General features: G+C 29.4%; 1 protein-coding gene across 1 annotated transcript; it reads left to right on the top strand.

Annotated features, from left to right (window-relative positions):
- Positions 1-10,789: 10,789 nt before the first annotated feature.
- Positions 10,790-17,205, top strand: LOC145579943 (4-coumarate--CoA ligase 1-like). The gene is made up of 5 exons (XM_081637251.1): positions 10,790-12,032; positions 14,621-14,819; positions 16,082-16,295; positions 16,426-16,528; positions 16,790-17,205. The coding sequence occupies exons 1-5, from the start codon at positions 10,965-10,967 to the stop codon at positions 16,907-16,909; spliced, it is 1,704 nt and encodes a 567-aa protein (XP_081493377.1). The 5' UTR covers positions 10,790-10,964; the 3' UTR covers positions 16,910-17,205.
- The last annotated feature ends 5,746 nt before the right edge of the window (positions 17,206-22,951 follow it).

The following is a 22,951-nucleotide window of genomic DNA, read 5'->3' on the forward strand; positions in this document are numbered from 1 at the left end:
CAAGAGTATATTTGAAGATAATTGAAACATGTAAACTTGGTAAACGAATCTACCGTCGATCATTAAAATCCTATTTGTACTCTTCACCAATTCCCGCTTATGCTCCTCTCAAATGAGTGACATCTTTATCTACAATGTTATTCCCCTGTATATATATTGGTTACAAATTTACAACCACTAATGATGTATTAATATAAAGTACTCTTAAAGTAATTTTAACACTCTATATAATTAAGGTTTCATTATAAATGATCAAAGTTGTGCGCATTGACAAGCAAAACGTAAAACTTATAATAACAGGAATCAAAGAAAGCATAAGATGATCTTTTGTACTCCAATCAAATTCCATAAAAATGTAGACACGTATAGTTTCTTAAACGTGCAAAATGCAATAGATCAAGGCAATTTGGCAATTTGTATGTTTTAAGGATACGCACCTCTATTCTAATCTAAATCTAAAAATCTCAAAACATAAGACTAAGTCTAAAAATGAAGAAAAGTGTAAAAGATATTAAGAAAGTGGCGTATTACCTAATTAATACTAGTACTCCGTATTAGAATTAGTACAAGTTTTTCAACTTTCCAAGTATTAAGTAAGATCGATTATTATGGTGTAACCAAGTCAAACTCTATTTTTTTTTTTTTTTTTTCTTTTTCATACATATGTAATTTGTTATTTGTTAAGTCATAAAGTCAACATTTTATGATTCAGGTATTTTTGCATTGCATCAACACGGTTTCATGGTTGACTTGTCTACTAAGTGTTATATAACATACTTAGACTAGACCTTTATTTTTCACGTGCAAATACTACGAAGTATTAGGGTTGTAAAGACTAAGGAGAATGTCTATATGATACACTTGCCTTTATTTAAGTTGGTCTATGTACACTATAGTAAACTCGGTTTTTCACAAGGAGATCTTGATTTCTTGCATTGATTTATTATATTTGAGTTCATTTTCGCATTTAAAAAATAGCGGGATGAGAAATATACATACAATATATTACATTTGAGGTTTATGGATGAACAAAACTTATGATTAAAAAAAAAAAAAAAAAAAACGTAAAAGGCATAGCGCAAAAGGCACTAGTTTGTGTGTTAATTTGCAAAAAATGAATCTAAATATTCTTTGTACACAAGAAAATTAAATTGGCTCATTTCTTATTTACAAATAGGCAATGAGGCTCTTTATAGCAATTTTAATTTAGTTTGTGTTAAACAATACTTTAAAATTTCGAGGAAGTAAAATCTATCAATAGTGCGTAAAAATCCTACTGTTTTAAAGTGTAGACAGAAACTTTATTTCAATGCATTCACAAGAGTACGAGTAATATAAAGAGTATATTACAATATCATCTGTATTATTCAGTGTCAAAAAATAAAAGTGCATTCTACATAAGTGTACGAGTAATATAAAGAGTATATTACAATATCATATGTATTATTCAGTGTCAAAAAACGAAAGTGCATTCTACATAGAGATAAAACATATGGAATATAATTCACAATATGCATGTGAAGAATAGTAAAAATCTAATCAATGCACTAAACATGAACAATTAATGTAATATGCATGTGAAGTATCTAGTAACAACCAATGAAACTATGAGCTCAACTATTATTAGCTCATATGTCTGCATCCGAAAAAAACAAGTTACTAACAACTAGTAACAAGGGAACTTGTATTTTGTCCCACACATCAGCAGATGAATTTTGGAATTGTAAATTACTAAAATGTATACTCGATCGGTATGTTTTATTTGATTAATTTGTTTAGAACTTGAAATGACATTTGTTAAGATTGAAGTACATATTATATGTTTATGTCCAGTCCAAATCACAGAAAAATATACTTCAATCCTCATAATGAGATTATTAACATAATCAACTTTAGTTACATTTCTTAGATGTATATACATACTAAAAGAAAAGCATAATTTCAGGAAAAAAAAAAACAAACAAACTTACAAATACATAATTATAAATATTAATGGTTAAAGTTATGTCATGACAAACATAAAAAAAATAAATAAAATAAAATAAAATAAAATAAAATAAAAAAATAGAGAATATTGCAAGTAGAAGAGAACAAGAAAATGCCTAGTTAAAAACAAAATTGTTTTAAGTAGATGATATGTGCATATAGCTAGTGGTGAATTTTTATTGGACCTTGCCTAGTGCAACAAGGGTCTCATTCTTTATCAGATGGTAATAGTTTTTTTTTTTTTTTTTTTTTTTCACACGGTAAGGTCAATTGGGCCCTAGTCGAAGGCTCCTATCATAGGATACCCAGCTGGCAATGCCCTAGAAGGGTAAGAGGTGGAATTTGTCGTTGGTGAGGATCGAACCTCGCACCTCGAGGATGCGAGGCGACCTCTTGTGCCACTGCATCAAGAGGTCTTCCTCAGGTAATAGGTACTTAGGTAGTGTGTCCGATCCATTGGAGCAAATTAAAAATACATATAAATCAATGATACCGTTGCGTATGCAAGAATGTCTTAGGGGTATCCCCTTAAAAACTACGGACCTTTTTTTGAGTGGTTTAAGGCCTTGTTACTTTGCTAATGTACAAGTAATTTATGATTATCAACGCAACATGATAGATTCATTGATTACAAATACAATACAAGTAGGAGTCTGAAAAGATTAACGAACTAACGATTGAATTTATTAGATCCAAGTCTAATGATACGTAAAAAGTAGTTTGATTGTATGATTATTGATTCGTTTGTCCCTTAATTCTATGCCTATGTTGTTTTTTTTTTTTTTTTTTTTTTTTTTTTTTTTTTTTTTTGAAAAGTGAAATACAGGGAAAATTAGGAACGTCTTCTCACAAGATCGTAACCTAATTTGTCAAAAAGTAAAAAATAAGAAGAATTGCTGTCCATAGACGGGTCAATATCTTGATGTGTCGGAGTAGAATAGCCCAGAGAAGCAACATAATTTGTTGCTCGATTTCCTTCACGGTAAATGTGACGGGAGTCAAAAGCCACAAATGACTCGAGAATCTTGGTGACGTCGGCCATGAGCAGCTGCACTTTTTAAGGGCAATTGAAATTTCCCTGCAAAATATTAATAACAGTTAGATTATCACCTTTAATAAAAATATGAGAGATATTATTATCCCAGGCTAAAAAAAGGTCATTACGAAGAGCAATAGCCTTGGCCAAAAAAGCTAGGCAAGAGCCCCTATCTTGTTGTTTATTCCTTAGCAGTAATTATCCGTTTTTCTTCTGGTGGCAAATCCATTTCAAAAACTTAGATTCGTTTTCGTTATATCTGTTGAACTTAGTTTAGAATGACCTTACCCTTATATTCCCTCCTCTATCTACATAGTTCTAATTATAATATTTATGCTATATTCACTTCACCTTAATAAAAGATATTTTAGTCTGACAATTTCTAACGTATTATATAAATCTTATCTACTCTAATTTTTAATTCACCAAAAATAAGTAATAACATGGAATAAGAGCCGGTAAAAGAGAATAGAGCCTTAATTATTTATTAGTAAAATCTATTTTATAATTTAAGAACAAATTACTTTTTCTTTATATTTTAAAAAATGATATACTTCTCACTTACTCCTTGTTTTCCTATATTGATTTTTATTATTGTTACATAAAAATGTGAAGATTTTAGACTTTTTCCAAACATATAATGAACGGAGGACCTACTTAGTTCTTATAAAGTTAAATGATTATGATGAGTCATTGAGTCATATATTCTTGTTGGTCTTTTCAACCAAGCCATTAAAACAAAAAGAAAAAAAAAAAAAAAACATTTGCAAATTTTCTCAACAACTATTAACTACTAATATTGGTAATATATCAAAACAATATCGATGAACTCGTTGGGAATAATCTTGGGTGTCTCACAGTTGTTCTTGTTCTTGTTCCTAGCTAGTTTGTTTTTCATTTGGAGCTTTCAAACGGTTTGGCAGTCTAAACAGCGATAGTGGTTCCATCTAACCCACCTTATTGCAAGAGGGGGCATGTGTCCTTGCTTGATGGATTATAAAAATAATATACAAGGTGACTCCACATGTATTAGGGATTTTGGGGGCATTTGGTATAGTAATTTTAGATGTATGAAACGCATTCAATTAAGTGTATTCATTTTTAGTTATTTGATTTGGGTTAAAAGTAACAAATGTCGTTTCCTAAAGGTAACAAAATCCCTTTATTTGTTACCCTTGACAAACTAGTGGAAACAAAATACGTTTTCTTAATCACACTCAAATTGTTTCTATTCCATTACAATACCAAACATATAGTAAATTTTATCATTACCCTTTTCCCTACTTATTTGAATCCTTTCCGTTTCATTTACAATGTTTATACCAAACACCCCCTATAGTGATTGCTAACGATTGATTAGTGATTTACGGGTTGCATTAATGTCGGAGTATGTATATACTTCCTCTATCCCTAAATTTTTGCCCCATTGCAAAATATGGGTCAACCTTTAAAATCTTTGACCACAAAATACTCTTAATCTATAAGAGATACTTTGTAGTATAGTCATGTGGGATCTCGTTTGATATCTCTTATTAAATATTTTATTAATATTTTGTTTTTATAATTTTTACATATGTGAAAATGGAGATAAAACCGTTTAAAGACGCTTTTTGAAGTTCGTGAAAAGTCAAATTAAACAAAAAATAGAGACTCATGGAGTATCAAATATAGGAAGGTTTTGTGTAATTAGTTGGCGATTTACTTTTTCTTCTTAAGTACTCCCTCCGTTCCACAATGATATTCTTATTTGGAATCTTTAACTTTTTAAAAACAGAGAGAATCTTCTAAATTTCTCTTAATCTATAAGAACAAATATAGTCATGTGGGATCTAGTTTAATTTGTTTTGGTGAGTAGATTATTAATGTCTAACTTTTATAATTTTTGCTAGGGTGAGATTATAGATATTTGCTGTCAAAGATGGGTAAAAATTTGCATCGATTTACGAAACAGAAACATCATTCTGAAACGGAAGGAAATATATTTGATATGATCATTCCAACTAGACTTTCTTGGTAGTGATGGTCTATTATCCTTCTCTTTCACTTTTAAGGGCTTGTTTTGTTCACTTTATTTTCACTTATTTCAAGTCAAATAAGTTAAGAAAAAAATAAGTTTTAATAAATTCAGTTTAGGAAAAATAAGTTCTATTAAGGGTATTAAGTTCAAATTATAACTAAAATAAATTTTAATAAATTCAGATAAATTAAGATTAGTTTAATTAAGTTCAGATAAATTTAGTTAAATTCTGATGTCTAGCGAGAGTTAAAATCTAGTCACAGCTAGTCATTTTCCTTACCATAAAAAACAGAAAGATATGATAAATAGGTCATAATTGCATATTTATCTCGAAAGTTCCCACAAGTTCAATTTTTAAAAATCACTTTCAAATTTAATAGGGAGTGGTAAAATAGTGGCCATATGCCCATATTTATAATTTTTTGTTTGATAAATTTCAATGCTTTAGACAAATATAATTTTTTATACTTTGTCCATTTCTTTTTAATGCAATATCTTGTATTTTTATGCAAATTCATTTTCTTTTTTACTACTTTTAGTGATTTATTTCGCCTCAGTTTTTAATTTCAAATCATCTTTAATAATTTTTATTTTTTAATTATAAATTTATGGTTAAAATTATACACTGACAAATATAAAAATAAAAATGATACATCTAAAATCAATACTATATACTAAAGTAATCACCAGTATTATTCCAGATGTACACGTATCGCGTCCACATCAAAAAATTTCTCACCAAAACCCTTTTTTTTAAAAAAAAATAATAAGATAATTGATATAAAAAAAAAAGTTAAAAAAAAATTATTATACTACCTAAATAATAGAACAATAACAACTTTAAAAGAATAAAATATTAAATGTATACAAAATGTATAAACAAAGACACTTATAGTAATATATAAATATAATTTTTTTTTCTGTAAATATTCAAGCGTTGTTCGGACAAAAAACTAGTAAACAAATAAAGAATAAATTATCTACAAAGTACCTGAGTCTACCGTACATGACAAATACCGATATGTATTATAAATGCTACATACTGCTATGTATTATTAAATTATATATAGGCAAAGAAATTAAAGAAAAAAACAATTAACCCCTTTTATTTTATTTTTCTCGCGTTTTTTCAGTTTTCATTGTTCCCTGCTCTCTCATTCAAACCTCTGTCAAATTAACACCCAATTGAGGATTCAATTGAAAATCTGAGATCGACATTGCCCAAAATATCATATTAGCAAAAACATGCAGAAAAGTACATCCCATGAAAGCAAACTTTTTGTATATATGATCATGTGCATAATCGCTCCAAAAAAAAAAAAAACATTATACGACATATTAGTTGTATTATATTCTCTAATACAATTGATGATGATTTAAAAAAAAATTCAAGGTGTATTTGTGCCAATGATTTAAAACACCACCAAAACCAATGATTAAGAGCAAAGCAATGTGTAGATTAGATATGGTGGTTAGGCTTTTTTCTAGGGCTTTGTGTTTTTGATTTTTTGATTTGGCTAGCCTTTTTTTCTCTTTTTTTTTTGAAATAATTTTTTAAAAAAAGTTCAAGGTGTATTTGTGCCAATGATTTAAAACACCACCAAAACTAATTTTGCCAACGAATTCGAAGATGGTACATATTGGTGCAAATTATATTAGATCAATAAATAACTAGATTTGAGAATTAAACTAAAAAAATAAAAGATATTTTCTTAAAAAAAAAAGTAAGATTTGATTCAGGTATAAAAATATACTTCGTAATAAGAAACTACTCGTATGATGAAGTTCATAGTTTATCGAAAAATAAAACATGTAAAATGACACATCTACTATATATAGTCTCAAAGAGCTCAAATTTAGACCACTCACAAGTCATAACTGTGTAAGAAAAAACATGTTCATGTCAAGACTAAGGGTCTGTTCACATTTACTAAGCTGAATGGAACTGAACTGAACTGATTGGAGCTGAACTGAACTGAACTGATTGGAGGTGAACTGTACTATATTGAATTGAACTGAATATAGCTAAAATGAATATTTTATGAGAGAAGGAAATTAGGAGCTGAACTGAACTGAACTGATTGGAGCTGAACTGAACTAAACGGGCCTGTTCACTTCAACTTAATTTCAGTTCAGTTCGGTTCAGCTCCAATCAGTTCAGTTCAGTTCAGTTCAGCTCCTAATTTACTTCTCTCATAAAATATTCATTTCAGCTTTATTTAGTTTACTTCAATTCAGTTCAGTTCAGTTTTCCTAAACTTTTCCTTGCAATTATGAGCTCTGCCATATAAGCGTACTTGGTCCCTAAACTTTCAATAGTGTAAAAAATTTTGCCTAGTCATCTTGCTAATCCCTAAACTTTCATTGTTTAGTAAAGTAAATGCCAATCCAACATTAGAAAAAAGTTCCCTAAACTTTCTATAAAATATTTTATTTTTTTTCCACATGGTCACTTTGGTCCCTAAACTTTAGTGACTCATCTTTTTTCCACCAGAAAAGTAAGTTATAGGTAGTTGAGGGACCAATTTGCTTCATTTGAAAGATGAGGAACCAAAATGCTACAAATACTAAAGTTGAGGGACCGTATTTTAGCTTAACTCCAAAGATCTCCATAAAACCAATTCAAAGAAACAAATAGGGATCAAGGAATGTCTATTAAACAAAGCACTCCTTAAACAACTCATTCAAAACTTGTTTGTTAATTGATAAACAAAACTTCAAGTTATTTAATAAACGAGCTCATCTAGAACAACTTGGTATTCGATTTGCTTAGGCTCACAAATATCAATTTGTTCGTGATTGTTTATAAGCTCATTAGTTAGTGTTTTTTATTAGCTCATTTAAAATTGTTTAAACTCAAATTTTAGAGAAGTCTAGATTTAAAATATTTTCGTTGTTATTTAGCAATAATTTAGAATTTTGTTGCCAAACTTTGTTGCTAAAATACTCTCATTTTTGTAGTGAATAATAACTTTAATTGGTGGATCTAATACAGTAAGAATGAAGGATTTAAAATTGATAAGAATTTTTATACTACATCCGTTTCTTATTATTTGCAACTTTGAAATATTTTATATCTCATAAATAATACCCCCAAAGTTGCAGATGATAAGAAACGAAGGTAGCATATAAGTAGTCCTACGAATAATCTAAATAGGTTGTATGATGTAAAATAAATCAAACAAGTATTTGATATTTCTTTTTGAAGGTAGTTAGAGAGAAAAAAATGGTTCTAATAAATTGCAAAGGATTCGAAATTGATAAGTATATAATTAATGTAGTCCTACGAGTAGTTAAATAGGTTGTATGATGTAAAATAAATCAAACAAGTATTTTTTTTATTTTTTGAAGGTGGTTTAGAGGGACAAAAAAATTTAAAGTATGAGAAGAGAAAAAAAAAATTAAAAAATATATGATGAGCACAAAGATTTGATCCTTAAACTACTAATCAAAACAATAATTCAATTTTCCATCTTGGTTAAAGTCAAACTATGATAATTTAATATAAATTTTTTTTTATAAATTTAATAGTTATACATTGCGCTACCTTACTTTAGTGGTACATAGCGATACATGTCATTTATCGTAGAATTTTCGCTTTTAAAAACTCTAAATCCCTCACTCCAATCTTTAAAAGGGTAGGAAATTAGGTAACTGCAAAAACTTGCCAAATGCCAACTTATAGGTGACTACCGTATTAATGGGCCCTAACTTACATAAAACAAGTGTATATTGCGATAATGATGGCATGCTCTTTCTATCATGAATTCATGATCTTGTAGTAACACTTATATTAATTTTTTGCATATTTTATTTCTTTGGGTGGGTTAGTGAACTTGAATTGTGTCCACAAATTATTTGAATTGAGCACTAGTCCACAAAATCAACACAAACAAAAGGTCTAACGTAAAGAAAAACACACATACTATGCTTCTTTTTTTGTTGATGATTTTTTTTTGGTGGAGTGACGCTTATTAGCCGTCATGCACACACATATATTACATAATTCACCACTTTCACATTTGTGGAACCCGCCACTCGGCCCGGCCTGACCCGACCCATCTGGCCCGACCCGCTTGTTGGTGAAGTAGGTAAACATTGTCGTTTTCCTTAAGTTTTTGCCCTCACTTATCTTCTCACCAATCTCAACTTCCTACAACCCTTATCCTTGTAAGTTGGTTTTTGTGTCCCTTTTCTTCTACTTTTATCTATGCTTTGGTAAATCATGCTCAACTACAATTATACTAACATATCCATGAGTCATACTAAAATAATTGATGCAATCTTGCACTATTTAGTATCATCGAAACTCAATGTTATTTGGACGGTGTACAAAGAGTTATTATGAGAATATTAAAATGTATATGGCATATGTCTTACATATCTTATAATTGATTAAATATCACAACTAAGATTTAAGCCAAATACTTTACATCTTCAATATGGACAAATCCTATGTTTTGTTTTCGGATACACTTAAAGTTAGGCGTATTCGAGATTATTATTATTTTTTAGCTTATTTTATTAGTTTTACAAAAATGAACAAAATTGCTAAAATAAACAAAATAAAATAAAAATCATAGGTATACTCTTAGCTCTAGTGTATGCAAAATAAACTAAATTTATACAATAATTGAAAATTTCTATCTTAAATAAAACATGTATAGTAGTACGTGGTATATATAGATTTAAATTTTTTACATACGTATACTTTATCTTTTAAATTAGCATTGTTAATTTGGGCCATACAAATGGAGTAGCTAGTCTCTTTGGTTTTTTTTTTTTTTTTTTTCAAAAAATTGTAATAAGTAAAGATATTTCTTATTGTGAACTTGAAGTTAAAAAAAAAAAAAGTTATATAGTATTTCATTAATGATTTTAATTACAATATAGGTTTATTATTTTATGCTTATAATATGCACCTATCAATTTATGAGAACTTATAACTTTCAATGCGATTAAAACAAAATTATATAATATTTCATTACCCTATATCAAATAGTCAAATACAAAGTAATTTTTGCTCTCAATTTATTTGTAAGAATTATAATAAAAACATAATTCACGTACGATAACCAATTATACAAAATTGATGAGCAACACTTTTTTTTTGTTGCAAAACATAGACTTATCTCCATCTTGCATCTTTGATATTTTCCTTTCATTCAATTTAAAATATCTATAATATATATAAAACAAAAATTAATATATTACAAGTACAAAATAAGCTTATAACATGCGCCGAAAAAGAAAAAAAATGGTTAAATCTAACATATTAATCTTTTTCTTTTTTGTTATAATTATATTTTCATTCATCCACCAACTTTGTTAGGTGAAATCCTACATGGCAACTCCAAATAGCCCACTCAGTCAAACTTCTGACCTCCAAATTTAATTTAATTATTTTTTTCATCCTAAAAATGTTGAATGAGGTATCCAAACAAGGCTTTCAACTAAATCTCTTCACCAACTCCATATGTCCAAATTTTTTGTGATCATCTACTTCTCAACCCCACCATTATCCCTCATACAACCCAATCAAAACACGCCACGTACAATCACGAGATCAAAAACACGACACGTGCCGTATAATCAATGGTGCATTAGTCATGCCATACTATGATTATGCACATATTATGAGTTATTGTGGGTGGTATGTTAGAGAAGTTACATGTTTTGTCAACGCACTTTCCATTTATACTTTGATCGCATTCTAATTATACCAACCCCCTTTGCTCCACCCGCTACCCCCCTCTACCTCTCACCTACTTCCATATATTAACCCCTTAACCAACCCTCCCAAAAAAATAGGGAAGGTTTTAGTAATAACTTACATTACATACCTTCTCTTTCTATCCTCTCTAATAAGTTTCCTTCATTCCTACTTTTCTCATCAACTATTGTTATCACATACATTTCTTAAACATGGGTTCCGAACAAGTGAGCAACAACCATATTGATGAGCAACATGAGGTTTACAAGGTTGTTGACCGTAAGGAGTTTGTGTTTCGATCGAAGCTCCCGGACATCTACATTCCTAACCACCTCCCCCTACACACGTATTGTTTTGAGAATCTACGTGAGCATGGTAGCCGACCGTGCTTGATTGATGGTCCTACAGGGCGGGAATGGACTTATGAGGAGGTGGAACAGACAGCCAGACGTGTCGGAGCTGGGTTTCATCACAGGCTCGGGTTGCAAAAGGGTCAGGTGATCATGCTACTCCTCCAGAACAGCCCCGAGTTTATATTCTCCTTCCTCGGGGCATCCTTCATTGGAGCCGTAAGCACGACAGCCAACCCATTCTGCACCTCAGCTGAGATTGAGAAACAGGCTCGAGCTAGTGGAGCTCGAGCCATCCTCACCCAGTCCGCCTTCGCGGACAAGGTGAAGTCCTATTGTGAAGAGAACAACATTCATTTAATCATCGTGGATACCATGTCTCCAGATGGTCCCCACCCCAACGAGTACAAGCACTTCTGGGACCTAGTTGGGACCCAAGGGGAGGAAAACAATTTACCCGAGGCAAATATAACCCCTGATGACGTGGTAGCCCTACCTTATTCCTCAGGCACCACAGGCCTCCCTAAGGGCGTGATGCTCACGCACAAAAGCCTTGTGACAAGTGTTGCACAACAAGTGGACGGGGAAAACCCGAACCTCTACTTCAATAGCGAAGATGTCATCCTATGTGTGTTACCCTTATTCCACATCTACTCCCTTAACTCCGTGTTGCTGTGTGCTCTACGCGTTGGGGCCGCGATCCTAGTAATGCCTAAATTCGATATATACATGTTGATGGAACTCGTCCAAAAATACAAAGTTACAATAGCACCCTTTGTACCTCCAATTGTTTTAGCTATCGCGAAAAACCCGGATATGGACAAATACGACCTTTCATCGGTAAGGGTAGTATTGTCCGGAGCAGCACCCATGGGAAAAGATCTTGAAGATGCTGTTAGAGCTAAACTACCAAATGCCAAACTTGGACAGGTAATTAATTTAATTAATCTCGTATCATTATTATTTTAACTATGGTATATAATCATTATTAATTTTTTTTACTATAGTATAAGTACACTAGGCCTACAAAATCAATTTTGATATGACTAAAGTCTAAAAGTTAAAGATTTGATTTTTTGCTACTTTTACATAGGTTGCTTGTTCAATAAAGGTATAACATATTACGAAAATATGAAAAGTAAATAAATAAAGCTAAAAAATGAGAATAATTTTCTGTTATAAAAGTCAGTCAATTCTGACGTTTATAATGTTGTCAGATTTTACCGAGAATATACAGCAAAAGGTAACAGTGTCATGAACTCACGCACTAATTATTTTTTTTTATTTAAACTAATTATTCACAATTTTAATAAGGAGTATGAAGTACGTGATGTAAAAATTATATGGAATCGTATATGCATAATGTTGATGAGAACGTAAAATAATGAGAACACGTAGTTATAAATTGAATAGAAATTGTTCAATTATGAGACGTTGAATAGAAATTGCTCTATTAGAGACTTTATGAAAGAAAAATGGTGCATGCTTTAAAGGTGAAAAGAATAAGTAAAATCTTAATAATAGTACTTGTTTATGAGATGAATAAGTTACATACGTGATAAATCGTCATAAACATTTAGGAAAATGCTTCACAAAATAGTAATGAATTATATTATTATACATTTTTCCTTACATATATAGTTACATAATAAGACTGTAAATAGTTTGTTCAACTTATTTTATATTTAATATAATTTCTTACAACACAAGTCAAAAAAGAAAGTCGAATTTAAGAAATGATTTTTTAGCTTTAATAATTTCGATTATTTCTTACAAGTGTGAATGAGTTCATATAAGTCACATCCACAATTTATAGATAATAGAGAGTAGTGTAGTATATCCATAATCATGATTATGTTAAACTAACATGAAAACTAATTCCAAATGAAACTATAATTTTAAAATATTTTAACTAATGTCGATTTTATAGTCGTAAGATAATCTTTGACAAAATGTTATGCGCTTATTGATTATAATTACGTGTGTGGAATGAGAGTTTTCTCTCTCTTTCACCCCTAAAAAATAAAAATAAAATAATGAAATTAATACGTGTGGAATTGATAGCCTAATATAACTATTAGGTTTGACATACTAACGAGTTAGGTGAAGTTGAGTACTAACTTTTCCATAATTAGGAGAAGTTAATGTAAAATTAATTATAGGACTAATTGTACCTTTTTAATTAAACATTTCATACAACCGTCACTGCCAAGGAAAAAAAATAAACGATTATTGATTTCGATGACTTCATAACTTTATAATTAATCTTTAGATTATCTTAAAATTATACAATAACTATATTTCGTACCTTGATACATTAAGATATTAAAGGTATAGTTGGCGTGATGGAAATATAAATTGTATGTAATTAGTGAAAGATAGTTATAATTTTTTTTGACTTGTTTTTATAAAAAATATGATCGACAATCAAATATGATGAAAAGAACATAATAATTTCGTTATTACAAAGAAAAGAAATCCGTACAAATAATAGTGAGCTTATATTTCATTATAGTTGACAAAAAAGGGTAAGAAATTGACAAGGCATGCTCTCCACCACTTTCTATTATTGCCCCAAAAAAATAGTTTTTTTTTTTAATTTTTTTTATGAAAAGAAACCGAAATAAGAGTACTAGTTGGCAAAGTGGTGCATTACATGTCTTTTTTCTTCAATTATTTGAAGATAAAAATTACTTTTATTTTATTATACACGATAATATAGAATGTCATCTTCTAAATTTTCGATTAAGAGTAAGAGTAATACTTTATACAAAGCACTTCAAATGATTAGACAAAATGTCATGTTAAACGATGTCTTTCTGATTAAAAAAATATTTGCATTTATAATTTGGTCCATATACTAAATTCTAGTACATTGTATATTTTTTATTTATATTTAACATAAAGATTATATTCATAGGCCATGGCCACCACTTCACATTATTTTATAAAAATAGAAAGTATTAAATTTAGAGTAATAAATACAATAGATGAGAGAAATTAATAGATTTTGATCTTATTAGACATATGCCATCTATGACAACTAATATTTATAACTCATAAGAGTTATAATTCATAATAATGGTGCTTTTATCCCTATTATTAATCGTGGCAAATTTTGGTGCACCAAAATGCCATATATGGAGTGATAGATTGATGGCGATCGATTGAACTACTTGAACTTTGCTCCACATAATTCCATTGATGATTATTTTGCTTGATTTGACTTACCAAACGTTAAAAAAATTTATTTTTGAACAAAGTACAAGTAGTTGATAAGACCTTCCCTCCTCCTTTGTTTGTCAATTGAGATTTTATTGTGTTTTTCATTTATTTGTGGAATGAGACTAATGAAAGACAAAATTAGTAAGACTGATATAATGGACGCGAGAGTGAAGTAAGATTCCCTCATTTTCACATAATGAAAGAATCAAATCCAAAATGAAAGCGAGACAATCAAGAATTGACACGTAGAGTACTCTATGCGTCGTATTAATTACATTTATCGATACATGCAGGGTTATGGGATGACTGAGGCAGGACCGGTGTTAGCCATGTGTTTGGCATTTGCAAAAGAGCCTATGGATGTAAAGTCTGGATCGTGTGGGACAGTTGTACGAAATGCTGAGTTAAAGATTGTTGATCCTGATACTGGTCTTTCTTTGCCTAGAAACCAATCTGGAGAAATTTGCATTCGTGGTAGCCAAATCATGAAAGGTCCGTTGTTATATTCTTCTTTGATTTTTGTTCAATAGTCATAATGTAAGGAATACAATTTAATACATTACAAAAAATAAATAAATAAAAACATAATGATATTAATGAGACCTCGACCTATTGATTAAGACTAAGGGCCTATAGGCTACCATTTCGACAAATAAACATGACCCACTATATCGAGACATATTTGTGTGTGACTCATTAATGTTCGATCTCTATACTTAGCCGCATATGCCATATATTTCTATCCTGACCCCTCTTAGATCCATTAAGATGGGGTTAATTTTAGTGCAAAAGAATCATCATTATTCATTTTGGCACCTCATGACATTTATTTGCCGATCTTTTTAATGCCTGACCTTTTTTTTCTAGTTGTAATGTTTTATTTTTGATTGCTTCATGTGGTCAACTATACTCCATTTTTATCATGCATTTTTAAGTGGTTTTATTCCTAAATTATTTGCATCCAATTTTAACTAATCTTGATGATCCCGTTAAATGTACGATTTGTGTTAAATTAAACTAGTAATTTTGTATTATAACTTTAAGATTGATGATCGTTTTGAACCATAACCAAGGCAATGAGTCAACTAATTAGTGGCAATTTGCACATCCACAATTTTTTTTGGGCATAAACAATGATCGTTAGATTGATAAACAATACACATCATTGTCTCACATAAAAGAACAAAAAAATTTTAAAAAAAAAAAATGTACATTGAGATTTATGTTTAACTTTAGGGAGGCTTAAATAGTAGATTTGGTTGGTGGAAATTGATGTTGTTGAACTATTGATTTCTTGTTGGCCCTTCTATGTTGTGCAATTGTATCTAGTAATAAAGATATTGTTGAATTGGTCATTCAATATTCTTCAATAATGTAGGCTATTAATTTAAGAAAATGGGACGGTGATACATCATACATTAAACCTTAATTTTAGGAATTTTTTCGTATTGTGTAATTGACCATATATTACATTAAAAACAGTTACAATAGTCTCTTTTCATAAATTCATAAGGATACAATTACAAGTGTCAGTTAAACAATTTTCTATTATTTATACTTATTGCTGTAGATGTCAACTAGCTTAATTGGCTAAAGTTTTAAGTGATGGTACCAACCTGAAAGCTCGAATCCCATTTACATCATTATCTTCCCAACTCTTTTTTTTTATTTAAAAAAAAAAAAGGTTTCAAGTACAAATCATTATTTTAGTTCAAGTAAACCCTTAATTAACAAATTATTGAATAAAAATTCAGGTTACTTGAATGACCCGGAGGCAACAGCAAACACCATAGACAAAGAAGGATGGTTGCACACCGGCGACATCGGATTCGTCGACGACGATGATGAGATCTTCATCGTTGATCGGCTAAAGGAATTGATCAAGTACAAGGGCTTCCAAGTAGCGCCTGCTGAGCTTGAAGGCATGCTAATCAACCATCCTAATATCCATGATGCTGCAGTTGTTGCGTAAGTATTTTTTTACTTCATTATTAACTTATTAATCAATTAACAATAATCTCTTTTATTATGTCTCATATTAATGTATGTTACCTTAGAATTGTATTTAATAAATACAATTTGTTAAACAATATTTCAGAATGCAAGATGAGGCTGCTGGTGAAGTTCCTGTTGCATTTGTTGTAAGATCAAATGGCTCTCAAATTAGTGAAGATGATGTTAAACAATACATCTCCAAACAGGTAGACGTCGCGTTAATTTACCTAAATGGTTACCCTGTTAAATTAAATTAGATCACGTTGTTCTATTAATCTGATATTTACTTATACAACATATCATTATTAATAATCAAACGAATTATTACCAATCAAAATTGATTTTTATTTATTTATCAATCTATGAAATAAGTAGAAAAATGTTTTACAAATCTAAAGATATTATTTTAATTACTCGTATATATATGGATTAATAAACTAATAACTTGTTGTGAATTTTACGTGCAGGTGGTGTTTTATAAGAGAATATACCGAGTTTTCTTTGTGGAATCAATTCCTAAACTACCATCAGGGAAAATCTTAAGGAAAGAGCTAAGAGCAAGATTAGCAAATGGCATAACTAAATAGGGTTTTAACAGCCATTTAATTAACTCAAGCTTGAAAATTACCAAGGCATCACTTCCTAGCAAGAGCAACTTATGCAACAATGCAATGTGAAGCAAGGATGTCAGTAAATATATGATTTGTACCAAAAGAATAACCTTTTGGCTTTAAATTCCTTTTTTTTTTTTTTTTTTTTTTTTTTGGGGCAATTTGGATAGGGAAGGTGTTGGAAATTTCAATTAATTACTTCTATATTTTTCTATGTCATCTTTTATAACTTTATTGTATATGATGCCATGGACATTCTATATGGAGATTTACCTTCTTTTAATTTGATTACTGAGTGTTTATTCTTCATTTTTTATGCTTTACTCTTTTTTTTTTTTTTTTAAACCTTTTATGCTTTACTTATAATTAGATGCTTTAATCAATTGAAAAGTTGGTGAATAAAAACATAATAAATACTACCAAATATCTCCATTTCTGAAAATTTGACTCACTTACTATTTATAAGATCAAAATAAAATAACTTTAACCATATTTAATGACTTATACAATATTAATAAATTAGCATATGAGATCTTATTAGATTCCTCTTATTATAGATTTTTTAAATATCAACTTTTTATAAGTTTCACCTTATACATAGCCGAAAATATTCAAATTATAAATATTCAGGGATCCAAACAATTTTAATATTTTGATACCAGTATAAATTTAGGCCTCAAGTTGCATGACTATGGTTTATTTCCACTTTATGCGATGCAAGAAGGTAGTAGATAATCAACCCAAAAGGCCCATAAGTAAAGCAATAAAAAACTGGATTGTAGGCCCATTTCTTTGAGATTGAAAATGACAGGAGAAATATCCAATGATATGATAAAGGTATTATAATATAGGCCCATTTAATAAATGTATCTGCTTCAGATGCGTCTTTATATCCGAATGTTTAAGAATCCATGTATGGAACCAGCCAACCAGGGATGGCCATTATTAGGCTTTACTAGATTAGTATGAAGCCTAGTTTTAAATACAGAATACCACTTAAGTTGTTGACTTAATTGCGTTTTTATTATAATTGTTAGATTAATCACAATGTATATATATTATCAACAAACTTCTATATTTATTAATTAGAATATTTTTTATATCGCCTTTAAATTAAAATTCCCTCTGTCCTACAAACACCTTTCCTATATCTCCCTTTCAATCTATTCCAATTGTTTAGTATGTTGCGATCGAGTAATGTTACAGAACCACATGACTACCTATTCAACTATTTGACTAAACCCAAAAGCTACTAATAAGTAATTAGGTCAGCCAAAATGAATGTGTTACATGACAATTTGAAATAATAATACCATAACACCTAGTAAAGTTTATACAAAACTAGACAAAGATCTATCAAGCATGAAAAACCTAGGCAAAGTCATCATCTCCATCTACTTCCTATGTATACCAAAGATAATTTGCAGTACAAGTAATGAATTTAACAAAACCATTTTATGTAATGGCGTCGATATAAAGTATCCTTTCTACTTGAAAAATCGTCAGCCTCAGCCTAAGGGTATGTTCTGTTCAATTTATTTTCAGTTCAGTTTAGTTCAACTCCAATAAGTTCAATTCAATTCAGTTCAGTTCAGTTCTTAATTTCCTTCTCTTATAAAATATTCAGTTCAGTTCAGCTCCAATAAGTTCAGTTCAATTCAGTTCAGTTCAGCTCCAATAAGTTCAGTTCAATTCAGTTCAGTTCAGCTCAGTTCAGTTAATCAGTTTAGGCCCTAAGTCCTATAGTTTTACAAGATTCGATCTGTACTGCGACGATGTGCTAGGTCCCCTCCTTGACCTTCCTATAATTGGAAAAATTGTGGTCGATTCCTGAAAATAGGATAGTGCACCAGGGTGCACCATGAGCATGGTGCACCAAGAAGGCAGAAAGAACATATCGGTTGTTTGATAAAGAACATACCGTGTTTGACAAAGAACATACCCATATATGTTTGATAATATGTTCTTTTATACTTATGTTCTTTAACATATGTTGATTAAACATGTTTTTTGGGTTTCAATAATATAATGTACGTTCTTTAAATTTGGCTCGTATGTTATTTGAAGTAATGAGTGACGCACAATTATTTTTTTTATTTTTTTTATCATATATCATTGTTTTATTTATTTATTTATTTTTATTATCATATGTTCTTTGAGTTTGGTCAGTGTGTTCTTTGGGTGTGAAGTATATGTTCTTTACATTATAACTTATGTTCTTATAACCTATGTTATTTTGAAATTTGAAATTTAATTTGAAAATTAAATCTTGAATTTTTTTAGTTGAAAATATTTTAGGGAGAGGACTAAAATTATTATGGAAAGTTAAATTCTTGGAGAGAGAGAACAAATTTTGGAGAAATGATATATTTGGTAAAGATTTTTTTTCCTTTAATGTGTGATTTTTCATAAAATTTTAATAAAGTTTTTATCACGTTCTTTTTGTAATGTCTTTATGTTCTTTAATAATGCATGTTCATTGTTAAACACAAACATGTTCTTTTTCATAAACCTACATGTTCTTTTTCGAACATCTAAATGTTCTTTCTGCCTTTTTTTTATTTAACCGGGTGCACCATGTTCATGGTGCACCCGGGTGCACAGATCATGCATTAGTCGATTCTATATCATACACATATCCTGGAAAAATATAGCTTTTGGACCCAAAAAATTGTCAGTTAGCCCCTCTTAATCTTAACCCAACTCCGTACAAGCAGTGTATGTATTTTCTCTTTTATAACTGTTTAAGACTTAGGCCCTGTTCTTTTGAGCTTCTGGGCAGAGTAGAGTAGAGCAGAGCAGGGGTCAGCAGAGCAGAGCAGATTTCAGGATAGCAGAGCAGAGCAGATTTTAACATTATTATTAATACTATTATTAATGTTGTTGTTGTTGTTGTTGTTGTTACTACTACTACTACTACTACTACTACTACTACTACTACTATTATTATTATTAATACTATTATTAATGTTATTACTATTATTAATGTTGTTATTCTTATTATTACTATTATTATTTATACTATTATTAATGTTATTATTATTAATGTTGTTGTTGTTGTTATTATTATTATTATTATTATTATTATTATTATTATTACTATTACTATTACTATTACTATTACTATTACTATTACTAAGTGCATATACCATTGATTTAGGTGAGTGAAAACATAAATATATGTATACCATATTAACATATGTTAATAGTAGAAAGATAAAAGACAACGGTTTACTTATATTTATTTCACAAAAATTTTAAAATAAAATGATTTAATGAGTAATAATGATTTTACTTATAAATTTATCTAAATCATATATTTTATACCCTAAATATAATAATGATATACAAAGTACTACTTGAAAACAACCTCTTTTTTTTTTTTTTAATTCTTAAATTGTATGGAAAGATTTGAAAAATAATTCAACTCAATGAACTAACAATCAATACCCACATATATATAATGTTTCTACACATTGTGATTCTAATATCAAATGTTTATAAAAGAAATTGTTATTAATTGTTATTATTATTATTTATTTTTTTGAAAGAATTGTTATAATTATTAGAAATTATTAATTAATAAGATTATTAAATATTAATTCTTAATAGTTTGAATTATTAAATATTAATAATGATAAATATTATTATTAATTATTATTATTATGATTAATAAATATTAATTATCATTAATATTAATAATTATTAAATTATTTTATTAATAATTATTATAATTTTCAAAATAATAAATTATTATCATCAATACAATATTAATTATTATTATTGAATATTAATTATTATTATTGTCCTTATTAATTATTATTTGAAAATAGAGTACAGCAGAGCAGAGCAGTGTAGAGCAGAGCAGAGCAGATTTCTTTTGAGCAGAGCAGAGCAGAGCAGAGAAACTCTAAAAAACGGGGCTTTATACTCCTAAAGTTTACCGAGTACATTAGGGTGATGACTACAATTTCACATTAATGAATACGAGGTCCTGAGTTTAAGCATTGGTACTTTTTTTTTTTTGTGAGAAATACATGATTCTTGATACAGTATGGTCCATGTCACTTGCTAAGTTATGTGACACGTAAGAAGATGACATGTACATATTGCTTTTCTTTTAAACAATACAACACATGTACATATTGCTTTAGAATTTTAAAAATGGATGATTTTATGGTAGTCATTCTTAATATTGGTTGATTTTGATTTATTTTTTATTTTTTAATTTTAAATTTAATAATAAATTATTTATCTAAATTTTAAAATTCATTTATTAATTTTGAATATTTTAAAAAAATTATAATTTTCCTAATTAATTTACAAAATTTTGTTTCTATTATTACTGAAATTGAAAAATAATTCATAATTTAATTATGAAAATATTAAAAAATAAAAAAAATAAGTTTTCACAAATTTTTATATGTGATTGGTCATATAGTGGACGGAATTACTTATTTAGGCATAGGGGTTACTCATCAAATGGTCATGGGTTACTTTGTCAAAAGTTACTCGGTCATTGGTTACTTGGCCGGTAAGGGGTTACTTGGTAGGGTTACTCGATCGGTTAGAATATACTTAATTAAGGATTAGTCGGTCGAGAGTTACTTGGTCAGGATTAATTAATCAAGGGTTACTTGTTCGTTCAGGGATTACCCGATTAGTGTTTTAGTATGTGTCAATCGGCCATACGATATGACTAGCCAAACAGAAAATGCTTCGAATTTCAAAAATAATAATATAAAAAACATTTACAATTAATTTTGACATAATAATAAATAAATAAATAAATCAACCAATAAAAAATTAGCATAATGGTAATCATTTTTTAGTGGTTCGTATATACTAGATGTAGATATGACACATATATATTACTTCGTAGTATTTGTGAATTGAGTTTACATTTATTTAAAAGGCTCCATCTATCTCAGACAAGTTGAAGTTCGACCATCTCTAATGGTGAGACTCAAATTTGAGTATTGAAATACAAAATGAGTTGTTTTTTACCTGTAATGGTGATACCATACTCACTTTCAATTTAGCAACTCATGTGAACCCTAATTTCTCAATAGTGAGACTCTCTAAAATATACAAATGTCACTTTCAATTTATGGCTCACCAAATCCATTTCATTTTTTTTTTTTTTTTTTTTTTTGAAAGAAGTCCCAAAGGACACTAAATTTCATTAATATAAGCCATACGGCATCTACAATTGACAATGAACGATAATGAAAACGAATTTAACAAAATCAAACAAGAATTAATCGGGGAAGGGCTAAGAATCCAAATACATAAATATAACAATTCGGCATATTCTCGATTCGTTGTCTCATACAACTTTTTGAGTGGATTCATCGTCGCTTCACAATTTTGTAAGAAAGTTAATTCTTGTGCTGATTCCATTTCATTTTTATTATCAAATATTGTAAGATTAAAAAAAAAAAGGTAAAACTTAAATAAATTACAAAATATATTAGAATATTGACAAGGGGCCCACACTTTTTGTCAAATGAGACTTAAAGTTGAATCTCTAAACTTAGCAACTTTCTTTTGGAGTTGCTAAGTTTAGATACTAATTTATTGGTATATTTTGCAACAAATACTCTATCTCCTAAAAATACTCACTTGAGTCTCACCATTGAAGAGGGTCTTAGAGCTTCGCTGAGTAGCAAGTGGAGCATCTTTAGCCGGATTGATTCTACTTTGCGGTGGCTGTTTTGCTGCGCTCACAATTGGCTGTCAAGAAGAAACAATGAACAACCACCTGTACGTTACGAGTACCGATCACGCCGTCTCCCATGGATGATGAAGGATGAGCTCCGATCCTAATCCCTTTATTCAACCCACTCTGTGATCCAGCAGCCAACTCAATCTTTTAGCTTATTTTTTATTTTGTCACCTTTTATCTGATTTCTTACTCAAGGACGAGTTAACGTTCTTTATGATGAATTTCTTATATGCACTCGGAGAATACATGTACATTCATGTGCTGAGTAAATGAGCAGAAACATATTTAAA

This window comes from Chenopodium album, chromosome 14 (genome assembly GCF_948465745.1).
Source record: "Chenopodium album chromosome 14, dcCheAlbu1.1, whole genome shotgun sequence".
Lineage (NCBI taxonomy): Eukaryota > Viridiplantae > Streptophyta > Magnoliopsida > Caryophyllales > Amaranthaceae > Chenopodium > Chenopodium album.